The sequence below is a fragment of the Adiantum capillus-veneris genome, chromosome 23 (assembly GCF_014529385.1).
Source record: "Adiantum capillus-veneris isolate H3 chromosome 23, ASM1452938v2, whole genome shotgun sequence".
Classification (NCBI taxonomy): domain Eukaryota; kingdom Viridiplantae; phylum Streptophyta; class Polypodiopsida; order Polypodiales; family Pteridaceae; genus Adiantum; species Adiantum capillus-veneris.
Window position 1 is genome coordinate 81,188,954 of NC_140953.1, and position 15,827 is coordinate 81,204,780.

The window sequence follows — 15,827 nt, forward strand, 5'->3', positions numbered from 1 at the left end:
AATTCGTCTGGAAATTCTAGTTATAAGGGCAAAAAGAAGATGCGTTGCCATTATTGTAAAGCTAATGATCACTTGATCAAGCAATGTCCTAAGGCTAATGGCAGTTCCTTCACACTTGTTGATGCACTTTATGTACCTGGGATCAAGAAGAATCTCTTGTCTGTATCCGCACTTACTAGACTTGGACTTGTAGTCAAATTTGTGGATGACAGATATACAGTTCATGATCTCAGTTTTGGGGATGAAATTGTTGCATCTGGCCTTTTGTGCCGTGGGCTATATAAGCTCACTTTGTATGACAAGTGTGGACAAAATTTTGCAAATGCTGTTGCAAATTCAAGGGCTATTTCAAATGCAAAACTTTGGCATGCACGTTTTGGTCATCTGAATTTTGCCAGTTTGCTGCGTTTGCAGAAATCTGATATGGTTGCTTCTTTGCCACCTCTTGAAGCACCTGTCAAACATGTTTGTGAAGGCTGTATTTTGGGTAAGATGCAGCGTTCTAAGTTTCCAAAGGATGGTTCAATCCGGGCCACATGCAGGTTGTAGCTTGTGCATAGTGATGTTTGTGGGCCCATGCAAACTCCGTCCTTGGGCAATTACCTGTACTTCATGACTTTCATTGATGATTACTCCAGGCATGCATGGGTATTTCCTCTTAAAGCGAAGTCCGAAGTTTTTATGTGCTTCAAACAATTTCTGGCAATGGCTGAAAATGTCTCGAAATGTACTCTTGGCACCCTCCGTTCCCATCGACGGGGGGAGTATATGTCTCATGAATTTCATGCATTTCTGGCTAGTCGTGGGATAAAACACCAATGTACAGTGCCTTATACACCTCAGCAAAATGGTGTTGCTGAGAGGAAAAACAGGTCACTGACGGAAATGGCACGATGTATGGTCAAAAGTCAAGCTTTAATGCATTCTTTTTGGCTTGAGGCCATCATGTGTGCCACTTATGTACTAAACAGGTGTCCTACGAAAGCTTTGGAGTCTATTACTCCATATGAAGCATGGCATGATCGAAAGCCTTCTATTGAGCACATGCGTGTTTTTGGCTATTTGGCATATGCTTTGGTGCCACAAGTGCAGCGTAGAAAATTGGATGATAAGGCTATCAAATGTATTTTTGTTGGTTATAGTGCTGAAAGCAAAGGTTACAGGTTGTATCATCCGCAAACAAAACGTATTCTGGTTTCTCGGGATGTAGTGTTTGTGGAAGATTCTGTTCAGCCCTTGCTGTCATGTACTAGAGACAGTAACGTAAGCTCACAGGACATTTATGACACTTTGTTGCCTCTTTTCAGTGGTTGAAATACGAATGTAAGTTCCAATGAGGCAAATGTACAGCCTATGGGGGTTTCTGAAAATGTTCTAGATCAGCCTATTACCGATGCAGATGTACACGATGTACTTGATGAGGCAAGGGCTGAAAATGACCAGGCTAGAGGTATGCCAAAATGTTCTAGATCAGCCTATTACCGATGCAGATGTACACGATGTACTTGATGAGGCAAGGGCTGAAAATGACCAGGCTAGAGGTATGCCAAAATGGCTGGTGCACACTTTGCGTGACAGTAAATTGGATGCACCTTTGTCTAGTCGTACTCGTTCAGGCTCTCGCCATGCATCTTATGCATCAGATTGTTATGCTTTCGCTGTGTCTAGCTTACATGATGTTGAGGAGCCTCTGTCTTTTGATGAAGCACAGAATTCAGAAAATTGGATGGCTACCATGCAATCAGAATATGATGCACTCATAGAAAATGACACATGGACTTTATGTGATTTGCCTCCTGGCAAAAAGGCCATTGGTACAAAGTGGGTTTACAAGTTGAAACGCGAGCCGGATGGTGAGATTGATCTCCATAAGGCTCGACTTGTTGCAAAGGGTTATGCACAGCAAAAAGGCATAGATTATGAAGAGACTTTTGCTCCCACTTGTCGTATGACTACTGTGCGTTTTCTATGTGCATTGGTAGTTCATTTTGGTTGTGATGTACATCAATCAGACATTGTTACTGCTTTCTTGAATGGTGACATATTTGACGAAGTTTATCATAAAAGGACAAGAGGACAAAGTGTGCAGATGTAAGAAGGCTTTGTATGGGTTGAAGAAATCTCCTCGTGCTTGGTATGAGAAAGCTGACACTCATTTGGTTAAACGAGGCTTTCGTAACAGTCCAACAGAAAGCACATTGTATGTAAAGCGTGAGGGTGATGTACTTCTCATTGTGGTTCTTTATGTTGATGATTTGCTGATCACTCGACCGAATGAGAGACATATTGCTAAATTTAAGGCTGATTTGAATGCTACTTTCAAGATGAAAGATTTGGGGCTGTTGCATCATTACTTGGGTATACAGTTTAAGCAGTGTGATGGTGGTATTGCCTTGTGTCAGAAAAGTTAGATAGAGACATTGCTATGTAAGTTTGGACTTGAGGATTGCAAACCTTTTGCCACTCTCATGGAAACAGGTTTGAAGTTGAGTCTACATGATGCTAGCGATCATGCTGATGTCACTCTTTACCAAACTGTTGTTGGCTGCCTCATTTATGTATGCAACACGCGGCCGGATATTCAGTTTGCAATCTCACAAGTCAACAGATGTATGCATAGCCCAGGGTCTAAGCATTGGCAGGCTGTCAAGAGGATTTTCCGCTACCTTAGTGGCACTTTACATCTTGGCTTCTTTTATCCCAAGGGGAGATCATTGCCGCCAGACTTACATGCTTTTTCGGACTCAGATTGGGCTGGTTGTTTTGACACGAGAGTGTCCACAAGTGGTTTTTGTTTCATGCTTGGCAGTTCATGTATATCATGGTTGAGCAAGAAGCAACCTACTGTGGCCACTTCGAGTTGTGAGGCTGAGTACAGGGAAGTCTTCACAGCTATGGTTGAGTGTGTATGGCTCAGACGCCTTAAAACTGATTTGGGTGTTGGACAGGACACTGCCAACACTATCTACACTGACAGTCGGAGCGCATTGGCAGTTGCGAGGAACCCAGTTTTTCATGCTCGCACAAAGCACATTGAGGTGCATTACCATTATGTCAAGGAGAGGCTCTCAGCAGGAGAGATCAGCTTGGCTTATGTGCCAACACAGGACAACCTTGCAGATCTTTTCAAAAAGGCATTGTCTCGTGAGAAGCTTGAAACTTTCTGCAAAGCTTTGGGCTTACTCCCCTTTGTGGACTGATCATGTCCTCAGGGCATGGCACTTCCCTTTACTCATGTGCCAGCTCTCGTTCACCGTATCACTCCAGGGGGGATTTGTTACCATATACATGTGGTAGTGATGTGTGTGAACACACTAGGACCGCTGGGGCATTTTTCCCCTCTTTAGGAGTTTTTTTCCCCCGAGCATTGTATATACGCCCATCACTCTAGGGCTATCGATCTTTCCATTGCACACTAAGTAATACACTCTCTATTGTGTGCCTTGAGCTTCCTTCGTCTTCTCCAAGCTGTGTGTTTCTCTGCAACCCTAATTCCAACAGGGGTCCCATTAGTTGGTAGGACTTCTTTTGGTGTTGCTTGTTCTTCTTAGGGTTTAGGCCCCTCAACCGTGATCTGAAGCTTGGCTCTGTTCTTCAGTGACTTGACACGTCAGCAGTTTGTGACAACGAGCACTACATCAGGACTAGCGATACCCTGGACAAGCACAGACTAGCTTTAGACTACCATGCTACAAAGTAGTTGTTTATGGCAACCTTAAGTCCAACTCTAACTGAGATTTTAGATGGGTCCCACTGGGCGTATAAATAATGAGACCACCTATAAAGTAAATTTGTGTCGTGCTAGTTCTCTCTCGCATGGACAAGAAACCTCGTTTAGAAGAAAACCCAAATTACCATAGCTAGCTATTGAAAGACACCAAAAGGAAAGGTAGTCACAATTGTAAGAATGAAAATGGAAGAACATAGTAGACTCAATACTCGGCTGAACTCTTGTAATCAAAATGTACCATCTGAATCACAGGCTGGTAGCACACAAGTTAGCTCGATACCAAGGACTATCAGGATACGAGGCTATAGAGGCTCCACTGTGCAATGGAGACTTTTTTGGTGTAGGTGTGACTCAAGACTCAAGAATACAAGACTCACTAGAAGACCAGATACGGATTCTCCCAATTGATATTGTTAGTCTGATATACACAATGATTAAATATCTCGCACAAGTGGTGAGTAGATGTGGTACACCCTGTAGGCTATGGTTGTGAATAGACTAGGAAGGTGCTAGGCCACGCTAATGGCATGGCTATCAGTCGTCCACCTCCCACCAAAGTGCTCGTTCAGAAGTCTCCCGGTCAGCATCACAAGTAGGTCCAACTAGTCCAATAGTCTAGACTAGGGACTTTGGTCAATAACAATCCCCATATGCTAACACTCCATTGTGGAGGCTACCAGCACCATAGTTGGCCTAGACAGGTGAATTTTTCAGGACAAATATTGCCCTCTCATTAATTCACTTGGCACATAACCTTATAACTAACTTTGTCCACATTTGAAAAAATCAACCAGATACCTTAAACCGGCACATACCGTGGATTTCAATGCCACCTAGCTCAAACATTAGCCTTGGCCTTTGTCACACCAGCCGTGCATTATCCTAGAGCTCCAGGAGGTGTCCGCTTGCCCATTTCAAAACTTTTGAGAGAAAAGCAAGAAAGACTTAAATAAAAAGAAACCAAGAAGCCCCTCCCAGTGACACCTAGCCTCCTCCCCGCCCTGGGTCAACCCTCACACCCCTTCCCTCCTTCGTCTAGCCCAAGATCCCCTCCCAAGTCCACCACTCTCTACCCCCCCCCCGCCCCCCCCCCAAGTAGTTGTAACCAGCCGGCTCCTCGTGTCAAGCAGAAATTACTGATACACTCTTGCACGGCATTCTGTAAGGTCAAGTTAGTTGTGGCATGCTTCTATCCAAAAATTAAAAGGATGTTTTCACTGTTCAAAGCATGCAAATGTAGAGTTTCCTAGTTTCTTCATGGGATATATCATATAATAATGGGCACTGCAATTTAAATTTAAAGGACATTGTCACGTCCCAACTGTTTTGTCTTCATAGAAAATTCCATGACAACCTGTGTTTAAAATTCGTAACTACATTGTTGACTTGACTTCACGCTAAAAGTCTTTCAAGTTATGTACTACGAAATTATTGAGAGGTGTTTGTGCCACCTTTACTGGAAGTAAGCAGAGACAACCACCTTAAAGTGCACATTTTAAATCACAGTTCATTCATTTTCTGCAGGTAAGTTCGCTCCACAACAATTAGAGTTCAAGCATCTTGTGTCTATACCTGAATAAGCCAGTGGTCATCAGATACTATTATCCCTTTGATTGAGCAATTGTCATCCACATGAAGTTCACGTAAAGGGTTGACCTCACACACAGTCTTCTCATCTCCATCATCAGCTGCATCCAGCCACTTTACATCCCCTAATATTAGAGAGATCAACAAAAAAGGCAGCAAACTACACCCAGCAATAAATGTGTGGCATACTAAAATTTCAGAACAAGGTAATCAACAAAAAGGAGGTGGTATTCAAAAAATCTTTTTTTTTTTAAACCTAATACTAGAGAAATCAAGAAAGGACGCAGCAAACCACACCCAGCAATATATGTGGGCATAGTAGAAATTTTAGAACAAGTTAACCAATAAAAAGGAGGTAGTATTCAGAAAATCAGTTTGTTTTCAAAGAAAGAAATCAACTAGCAAAAGAAAACAAATATTTGCAGACAAGAATGTTTTGCAACTCCACTCTTTACTAGAAGCATCGGATGTGTTGAAGCATTAAAAGACAAAAGCTGTTAGTAGGTCCCTGGAACAGTGATTGTCAAAGTAGATAGAATTACAAGAAATTGTCAGAGACTAGATCCCTTCAGATGCGATAGGGCATCAACAAAGGTACAGGATTCTAAACCACTGTCTGTGAATGTTCTGGCCTGGGTTATAAAGGAGTATATTGGCACTTTCGTAGCCATGGAAGGTAAGGGATGCTAAAGCACTTTCTACAAATTTGGAAGAGTTTTAGTGCACTAACAATCGCTTTCTGCCTCTACTTTTCACAGAACTCCCACAACGAATTCTTCAATTGGCTTTAAGATTCGGGGGGAAACTTGAATTACTGCTTGCATAAGTTTCAATGACTCAGAAACATTGCATTTATGATTTTCAGCATGACAATATTATTTTGGCAAGATTGATAAGAATGATAATTACTCAATGAAAAGGCTCAATAGTGGCTTCGCCCAGCAGTGGAGGTCCTACTTGTGAATACAACCATACCCTACAAGCTACACAATTTGTGTTGCACATGGTAACATTCAAAAACTGAATATTTTATCAGGAATGGGCACGGTGCAATGCCACAGATAGGAGTGCAATGCCACAGATAGCTGATAATAATCGATGCTACCACTCTCTCTACTGCTACCCTCACACCCCGTCCCCGCTTCTTCTCTTCATGTTCGGCCCCCACCACCCTGCCAAAAAAAAAAAAAGGGGGAAAAAAAAAGAGAGGAAAAAACACTGAGCCTGCCACTCTTACTCCTAGCCTCTCACACAACCTCTTTTTCTTGAAGGTCCTTAACCAAAACCTCATCGTAAGCTTGAAGCAGAGCATCACAAGTGTGGCACATTTGTTAATTTGGAATGCCTTTATTCTTGACAAACATCGCGTGTGAAAGGTTATGTTCTAAAGAAAACGTGCTCGAACTTCAAAGGCTGAGCCTTAACTATGGCCACCACAAGGCTTCAATTAGCTTCTCTCTCTTGATACATATAGCCCGCAGGGATGACCAGGCTACGTACATGTGGGTGAGATTGACGGCAGAGAGAAGCAGATATCTCTACATTGCTATTTGCTACTTTCCTCCGAGTACATCAGTATATGCACCACCTAGAGGACAGTCCCCCTTTTCTATTTTGGATGATGACATATGATAGTTCTCTAGGGATGGTGACATTATCATCCTCAAACCCCTCACACCCCGTCCCCGCTTCTTCTCTTCATGTTCGGCCCCCACCCCGTAACCCCCCCATCCCCCCGCCAAAAAAAAAAAAGAGACAGAAAAAGGGAAAAAACACTGAGCCTGCCACTCTTACTCCTAGCCTCTCACACAACCTCTTTTTCTTGAAGGTCCTTAACCAAACCCTCATCGTACGATTGAAGTAGAGGATCGAAAGTGTGGCATATTTGTTAATTTGGAAAGCCTTTATTCTTGACAAACATCATGTGTGAAAGGTTATGTTCTAAAGAAGATGTGCTCGAACTTCAAAGGCTGCGCCTTAACTATGGCCACCACAAGGCTTCAATTAGCTTCTCTCTCTTGATACATATAGCCCACAGGGATGACCAGGCTACGTACATGTGGGTGAGATTGACGGCAGAGACAGGAAGATATCTCTACATTGCTATTTGCTACTTTCCTCCGAGTACATCAGTATATGCACCACCTAGAGGACAGTCCCCCTTTTCTATTTTGGATGATGACATATGGTAGTTCTCTAGGGATGGTGACATTATCATCCTCAGGGACTTCAATGCTAGGATGCCCATCACAAGACAGTAGTTTATAATATTTCAAAGGATATGCTGAGGGAGCTGGATGTTGCAAAGATGGGCAGATTATCATAGGAAGTGAAACATACTGAGTATGGACGGCACTTGATAGACATAGGAACTGCACGTGGATCGGCCATTTTGAATGGCCTACAGAGATTTCCCGCTGAAAAGGTTTTACATGCTTCCAACACAGACATGGAGCCAGCACAGTGGATTATGTCATGGCACAGCCGAGCTTTATCTCTAGTATCCACGACCTCACAGTTGGACCCAGACCTGTTGGTGTGGCAATAGATCATGCCCTTGTGTCGATGACCATCTCTTTCCAGTTTAGTGTAGCACACATGCCATGAGTAGCAGACCCTACTCGCTACACCTTTACACGGGAGACGGACTGTCTACATAGATAGATCTACAGACGCCTATGCACTGAGAAACCAGAGAAACCTCTGGAGGAACTTACTACTATACTGACACAGACATTGCATGATGCAACATCAACAGAGGCATACCCACAGACCCAACCTAAGCAGAGACCATGTTCTCGGAACACTGTCACAAATTGCTCACATGTCAAGCCAGTGAAGAACCGAGCCAACCTGCAGATTTCGATCAAGGGGTCTAAACCCTAAGAAGAAGAAGCAGAAGAAGAAGAAGTTATACATGCCAGGGATGTGCTCGCAGAGCTTCTAGCAGTGATGTTCAACCGTGACATGTGTGAGAGTCTGCTTGATACTTGAATTCTATCTACTATTGTAACTATCTTCAAGTCAGGAGACTCTATGGAGCTTGGGAATTATCGTACTATCATGATTGGATACGCATTGGCATGATTGTACGCATCCATTCTTGAGCAACAGCTGAGTAGATGGGTAGAAAGGGAGGGTATATGTGCAGCTAGGCAAGCAAGGTTCAAGAGAGGTTTTTCTACTCTTGACCACATTCTGACACTCGGAGCCATTATTGAGGAGGACACATCACATGGGAGACAGATCTATCGTAGCTTTGTGGACTTCCGCAAAGCATTTGACACAGTGCCCAGAGCTCGATTGATGCGCAGACTACAGGAGATGGGGGTTCCCACAGAGCTGATTTGACTCTTGAAGAATCATGGCATTATACACGTCAATAGTGGGGCATGTACGCAGGCTATCTACATTAGTTCACCCACGATCGGGGTGAAGCAAGGCTGCCCGCTCTCTCCTACTCTATATGGTATGGATGTAGATGAGGATTCTCACTATATGGAGAGAGATGGGGATAGAGGTGCACAGCTTGCAGGGACATGGATTCCGCTATTGTTATATGTTGATAATATTGTGTTGATCTCCGACTCTCTGAAGGGGATATAGCATCACTTGGATGCTTTGCATAGGTTTGCCCACGACGGTGGTTTGTCTGTCAACCTTGATAAAACTTCACACCAGCTATTGGCCAGATACGCACACCTTCACACCAGCTTCGGGTCAAGACTCGTAGATACAGCAGAGTACCAGTAGAGGCCAGGACATGTACCCTATGTCAGATGGAGCCTGAGACAGAGTTGCACTACACATGCCACTGCCCAGTTTACTATGAGATATGACTCATGAGGCCGCTTTCATTGCCTCTTAAGAGAGGGCTTTGGACCACTCTCTAGAGTCATGGGATATGAGGACCAGAGATATCTGGGACTCTTTTGGCTCGAGCTGCGCAGACACAGAGAGAGCCTAATGAGAAGAGAGACTAGCCTACCTTAGAGATGATCACAAACTTATGTAGCGCAGACATTGGGTAGCCGGAGAAGCAGCTAACACAGCAGAGCTCACATTCTCCTTATACCAAAGGCACGCTGATCAATCGAACAACTGAGCTAGGGAGATCCAGACGCCCAACTGTGAAGGAGTACACAGCATCAATGGAGGCTGCATCAAAGGATTCCAGTCACTTTGGCCCAACATGCACGACGCTCGATGAGACTCCTGGCCATGGAGGAGATTGATAAGATCCGCCAGTGACCGATGGTGGATCTCCTGTGATGTAGCTCTTTTGAGGATTATACACGCTGCTCATCTTGTACCAACCTTTGTATTGGTTCTTACCCCAGCGACTGATGATGGATCTCCTGTGATTTAGCTCTTTTGAGGATTGTACACCCTGCTTATCTTGTACCCACCTTTGTGTCAGCTCTTACCCATTTTATCTACACACACAGACACACACATTGTGTTGTATTATCCCTCATTCACTACTTTAACCCCCCCCCCAACTATATCCTACACAATTCTAGCTAGCTTCTTAGTTCACATCTAGCAGTTTATGATTCTATAGTACCTTTTTTATTTTTGGTACTCAGACATTGTATCAGATTCACCGCATTGTAACTTTTTGGTCTCATACGTCATTTTGGCCTTTTGAAGACATTAACATAACATTTCATTTCATTTCTCTCTCTCTCTCTCTCTCTCTCTCTCTCTCTCTCTCTCTCTCTCTCTCTCTCTCTCTCTCTCTCTCTCTCTCTCTCTCTCTCTCACGCAAGTCGTTATCCAAGCAAAGAATGTAGAGAATGTGGAAACTGAAGAATTGCAAGAACGGCAAAAACGTTCAAAGAACATCGTCATTCGTGGAATCAAGGAGGAAAGCATGGAAACACCCCAATCTCTTGCGATTGCTATTGAAGAGTTTTTTGCTACGTACTTTGGCATGTCTAGAATCATGGCTTATGGTGCACATCAAGTTGGAAAACAAGGAGTCCCTCGCTCGGGAGAAAGACCTATTGTATGTACCATGGTTGATGAGATATAGAGAAAGATTATCCTTGACAATAGTTGGGTCTACCTCAGAGGAACGGGTTGTAATGTATATGAGGATCTCACTCTTATGCAACAAAATGTACGTCGCAATGCATATGAGGAAAGAAACAAGAAGGTTAAGGTGTCATCTCAAGAAGAAAAGTCACTTGAGGAGGATGCAAGTCCAGCCAACAAATAGGGACACATGATCTATGAGACCAACTCACAGTTGCGAATAAGCTCTTAGAATTGTAACGGGTATTCATGGAATGCGAGAATTGGCATTGATGAGCTTACCAATGACTTCGATGTGAGACTTCTTGTCAAAACATGGGAGCATGATGCGCAACGAACTCTTTGATTTGACAAATACGATGGGCATTCTTTGATGTGGGCCAAAAATACAAAGCAACGTAGAGGCCAAGGAGGCATAGCATGTATGATCAAAAAGGGTATGAAAGATGTTTCCATTGTCAAAGAAGATAAGTATAAACGCTACTTATGGCTGGAAATCAGCCCACCAAATGGTCAAGTCATGTTTGTGGCTGGTTGCTACATTTCTCACTATTACCCCAACTTTTATACTCGTTTGGATATGGATAGAGATCAGCCCTTTGTTGAACTGAAGGAAAACATTGCTCATTACAAGGACCAGGAGACATGAATGCTCGCACAAATACGTTACAACACGACACACAACAAGTCGACATGCCGCATGTCTCAAGAAGAATGGATGGCTCATACATGTATAATCGAAGTTCTAATGATGCAAAAGAACTGGATGACTATGGAAAGTCACTTCTACATATGTACAATAGTACCGGAATGCTCATTGCAAATGGTGTATCTTTATGGCAAGGCACCAATGACTTTACATATAGAAAACACAATGGTGATAGCGTGATTGACTATATGTTGTTTTTGGAAGCCACTCTAGAATGCATACAAAGCTTTATACTTCGTGAATGGAATCCGGAATCGGATCATAGGATGTTATGTATTGACTTCAAGTGTGGTAAAAGACCCGAGCATGTAGCCTCCAATCATGATGTGAATCATTCGTACCTATGTTTAGACTTCAAATGAGCACTTATATATGCTGATATGGTGGACCAAATGTTAAGCATGATAGAGCATCAAGAGGGCCCAACATTATGCAAGTGGAAATTTTTCAAAGAAGTAATTTTCTCGTGCAAAGGAATGGTTTTCGGTGAAACATATGTCTTGCAAAAGGTCTAAGAAGGGTAGCAGCAAGAAGAAATGGTTTGACATGGAATGTAGTCAAGCGCAAAAACACTTGCTAAGGTTGGATGCAAGCAAAGACAAGGAAGTTTACTTGGAACGTTCACACATACAAAGCACTTGTTTAAAAAAAGAGGAGAAGGTGGAAAGTCAAAAAAAACAACTTCTTTTAGCGCAAGAGAAAGCACATGCATGTGGCAAGTTTTGGCAAAATCTAAAAGGCAAGCGTGTTGAGAGATTTGATGACTTGACTCTTGAGGATATGTATATGCATTGCAAGAACCTCTATGAGCAATCCAATGTTGATAAGATGGAGTGTTGTAGTTCCCTTCTTTTTATGCCTCCCTTCTTTACCATTGAAGATATATGCCGCGCGCTTGAGAAACTTGCTAATCGCAAGGCAGGGGACCTTCAAGGTGTCAAGGCAAAAAAGATTAAATAGACAAGCAAGAAAACACGATATTGGATATACGGTATGTTTAACCTTGCACTTCAGCATGGCATGCTTCATTATTGGAGTGCAAATTGGATCAAACCTTTGCACAAAGGAGGAGATGTAAACAATGTGAACAACTATGGCACTATAATGGTTAGTTCTTTGATGGCAAAGTTATTTGGATGTATCATGGAGATGAAGATAAGTGATTGGACGGAAAAGAACGACAAACGTACACTTGGCCAAGTAGGTTTTCGAAAGCATCATAGTACTAGTGATCACCTTGTCACTCTTCGAGTTCTTATAGAAGCGTCTCGATTAAAAGGAAAAAAGTTGTATTGTTGCTTTGTGGATTTCAAGAAAGCTTTTGACATGGTACCGCGAGGAAATCTTTGGAGACGTATGCAAAGCCTTCAAGTACCGAGAGAATTTATGCATGAAGTCTCTCGCATCTACCAAAACGTGATATGTCGACTACGTATGGGAGATGGAATTTCAGAATTTTTTGCAAGCACCATTGGTGTCAAACAAGGATGCCCACTTTCCCCAACCCTCTTTGGGCTACTCATTGATGAATTGGAATGCATGGTTCTTGATTTTATGCAACAAGAAGGCAAAGAAGAGGTTAAGATCGGAAATGCGGTGATCATGCTTTTGCTTTATGCTGATGATGTAGTGCTCTTGGCACATACCTTAGAAGATGTACAGAAGCTTATGAGTGTCTTGGAACGCTTTTGCCTACATAGCGGGTTGATCGTGAATGGATCCAAGACCAAGGTTATGCTTGTAAAGACCCTCAATGACGAAAATCCATGCATTGTATACAACAATGAGCAACTTAAAGTGGTAGATAGCTTCAAGTACCTTGGCCTTGAGGTTCCATCGAATCATAAATGGAAGGATTGTGCAATGAATCACTTGGAAGCCGGAAAGAGGGCTTATTATGCATTTGAGAACATGTGCAATACTGGAGAGATCAAGTGTTGGGCTCTCAAAAAGTACCTCTTTGACACATTTGGGACATCGGTGCTTCTTTATGGAGTGGAGATGTGGAGTGGTAGCATCGGGAAGTCTACTTGGAAAGAGTTTGAAAATGTCCAAAAGCGTTTTCTCACCAACTTTCTTCAAGTCAAGACACAAACACCCTACATACTCTTACTTCTTGAGTCCGGATCGCTTCCCATTGAGGTCTTGGGCATGCAAAGGGTTGTGGAGTACATGCTTAAGACACAACGTAGCCCTTTGTATCGACTTCCTAGAATCGCATATGAAGCAAGTCAAAAGGTCCAAAAGACATGCAAAGAGCAAAATACTAAGTTCGGGGTGGATGCTTGACATCAAGAAATGGTTTTTGAAGATGGGATGCATGTCACTTGGTCAAGGATGCGTCGATCGACTCCAATAATGTGTCCATTGTCTCCCACTCTATTTGGTATGTATATAGATGAGGTTTCTGATTACAGTGACAGAGGGTGATAGAGGTGCCCAACTGGCACGGACATGGATTCCATTGTTGTTATATGCTAATGATATTGTGTTGATCTCTGACTCACCGGAGGGTAAGCAACGACATTTGGATGCATTTAATAGCTTTGCAGACGATAATGGATTGTCTATAAACCATGTAAAATCAAGGTTATGGTGTTTAACACGATACACACAGCAGTGGATCCGGAGATCAGCACCTCCATTCACTTATGGTCAGGAGACTGTGGAGTAGACAGATGCATACACTTATCTTGGGGTCGTATTCCTTGTGCCAAGGTTCCCTAAGAAGAGAGCACCCATGACTAGACTAACCAGAGCGTATTCGGCCTTGGGAGGCTTGGAGGATGTGTTCACAAGTTCAGTTCCAACCCCAAACAAAGCTTTGGTTCTCTGATACCTGGGTAGCTTCAGCCATGCTATATGGGGTTCAGGTTTGAGCCTTTGAGGACCCTTTGTGAGTCAGGATGGGTGGAGAGGTATGGAGAGGCCCTCAGTATCTATGATCTCTCGACTGATTAGAGCCAAGCCGTCCGTGCCACATTAGATCATTAGAGCGGAGTTAGCAGTCTCCCACCATGGAGATGAAGGCGCTTACCAGATGAGTCTCCTTTATGCACAGCTCATGGGTAATACCAAAGATTGATATGGCAGATTGGCCCTTGAGTCCTCCAAACAGTTAGCCTCATAGGGGGACATATCGTGCTGATATGCACAGATGTCATCATGGTTCCAGATACATGGCTTCAACATGGACAGCTTGCCTCCCTTCCAGTACTCCCTTGATGCACCATCGTTGTTTCTTACACGGGTGGAGATTACTTGACTCATTCTCTAGGACCTCATCAAATTGGACACCAGGAGGACATGGATAGAGCCAACACAGGAATTGGGCACGTAGATGGCTTTCTATAAAGAGCATCTTTCTCCAACTCACAAGGGATGGGTTTGTGATTCGACCCAGCTATATGGATACACATCTATCTCATGGCTTACGTTGTTCCATTGGTCAAATATGGACACCTTCACAAAAGCTTGAGATTGACACTGGTAGATTCACAGGTATACCGGCAGCCAGCAGGATATGCCGCCTATGCCATATAGAGCCAGAGACAAAGATGCATTATACATGTCAATGCACAGTGTATTACCAGATACGTTGTTGCTTCCACTGTCTATTCAGAGAAGGCTTCGGACCCTTTTCCAAAGTCATGAGCAATCAAGACCAGAGATGTCTTGGGCTGTATCTAATTGAGTTACACAGACACAGAGACAGTTTACTGAGGAGATCTGAAGAGAAAGAAAGAAAGAAAGAAAGAAAGATTTTTAACGTCTATGTCAGGCCGAAATCGGCCTATGAGACAAATCAAATGTACATGGTGTGTATGTCATCCTTCTATCGGAAAGACAAATGAAACAAAAACTGATACAAAACTGAACTGAGTGTAGGTAGTGGGGTATCTGAGGAGGGATGGAGCTCTATCTCTAGGGGTATATGCATGTCTATATGCTCAAGGTAGTACAATCATGAGAATGCATCAAGCTATCTAGCTCCATCCTGTACTAATGGGCAGATATAGGAGCAGTCACCACTGCAAATCACAGCTCATACTCATACCCACGGTCCTCTCATTGACATAGCACTGGGGCTAGGGAGATTGAGAGGCCCCCGACTGAGGAGAGGAGCTTCACAACAACAATGGAGGCTGCAGCAGAGGATTCAAGCCATTCAATCTCGACATCCAGAGTACAGATGAGGATAGATTCATGACCCATTATATCACCATCTTGTATTGGGCACCCATTGTATCAAAGATACCACATACCCCACACAGTTCCAACTAGTAGCACTTCTAGATTCATTTTAGCATCTCTTTTTTGGTACCCAGACATGGTATCAGATTTGCCATTTTGTAACGGACTGGTCTCATAGGTGATTTGGCCTTTTGAAGAAATTAACATATCATTTCATTCCATTTCATAGTTACCTAAAACTTCTCAAACTCCACTTTTTTCCTGTTTCCCCATTCCCGACACTACTGCCATTTTCATTCCTGCTTTTGGTTCCCTTTATATCAGTATGCATGTACAGCCTGGGAATGCTGTTCTCAAAAGAATCCAGATTGTTTTCACACCTACATTCGCATGTCCAAACAGAATAGAAATCTGGATAGTTTTCACAACCTTAACCAGATAAAGCCAGCTTACCATGCTCCTAAAGCCAATCTTTTAGCTAGCTAGGAATACATACTGCAATCGAGCAATAGCTTCCAACCTACTGTCAGAAAACTAGGTAAACAATTTCCTTCACCATGGTAAGAG

At 43.1% G+C, this 15,827-nt stretch overlaps 1 protein-coding gene across 3 annotated transcripts in view; it reads right to left on the reverse strand.

The window, feature by feature from the left end:
- Positions 1-15,827, reverse strand: part of LOC147428061 (cilia- and flagella-associated protein 44-like) — a 250,945-nt gene that overhangs the window by 155,316 nt on the left and 79,802 nt on the right. For all 3 annotated transcript variants that reach the window (XR_015186080.1, XM_086497688.1, XM_086497687.1), the window contains exon 9: positions 5,303-5,431. Coding sequence is in view for 2 of the 3 variants with exons in the window: in XM_086497688.1 (XP_086353814.1) it covers positions 5,303-5,431 (129 nt within the window). In the remaining variant the exon portion in view is untranslated. The remainder of the gene's footprint in view (positions 1-5,302; positions 5,432-15,827) is intronic.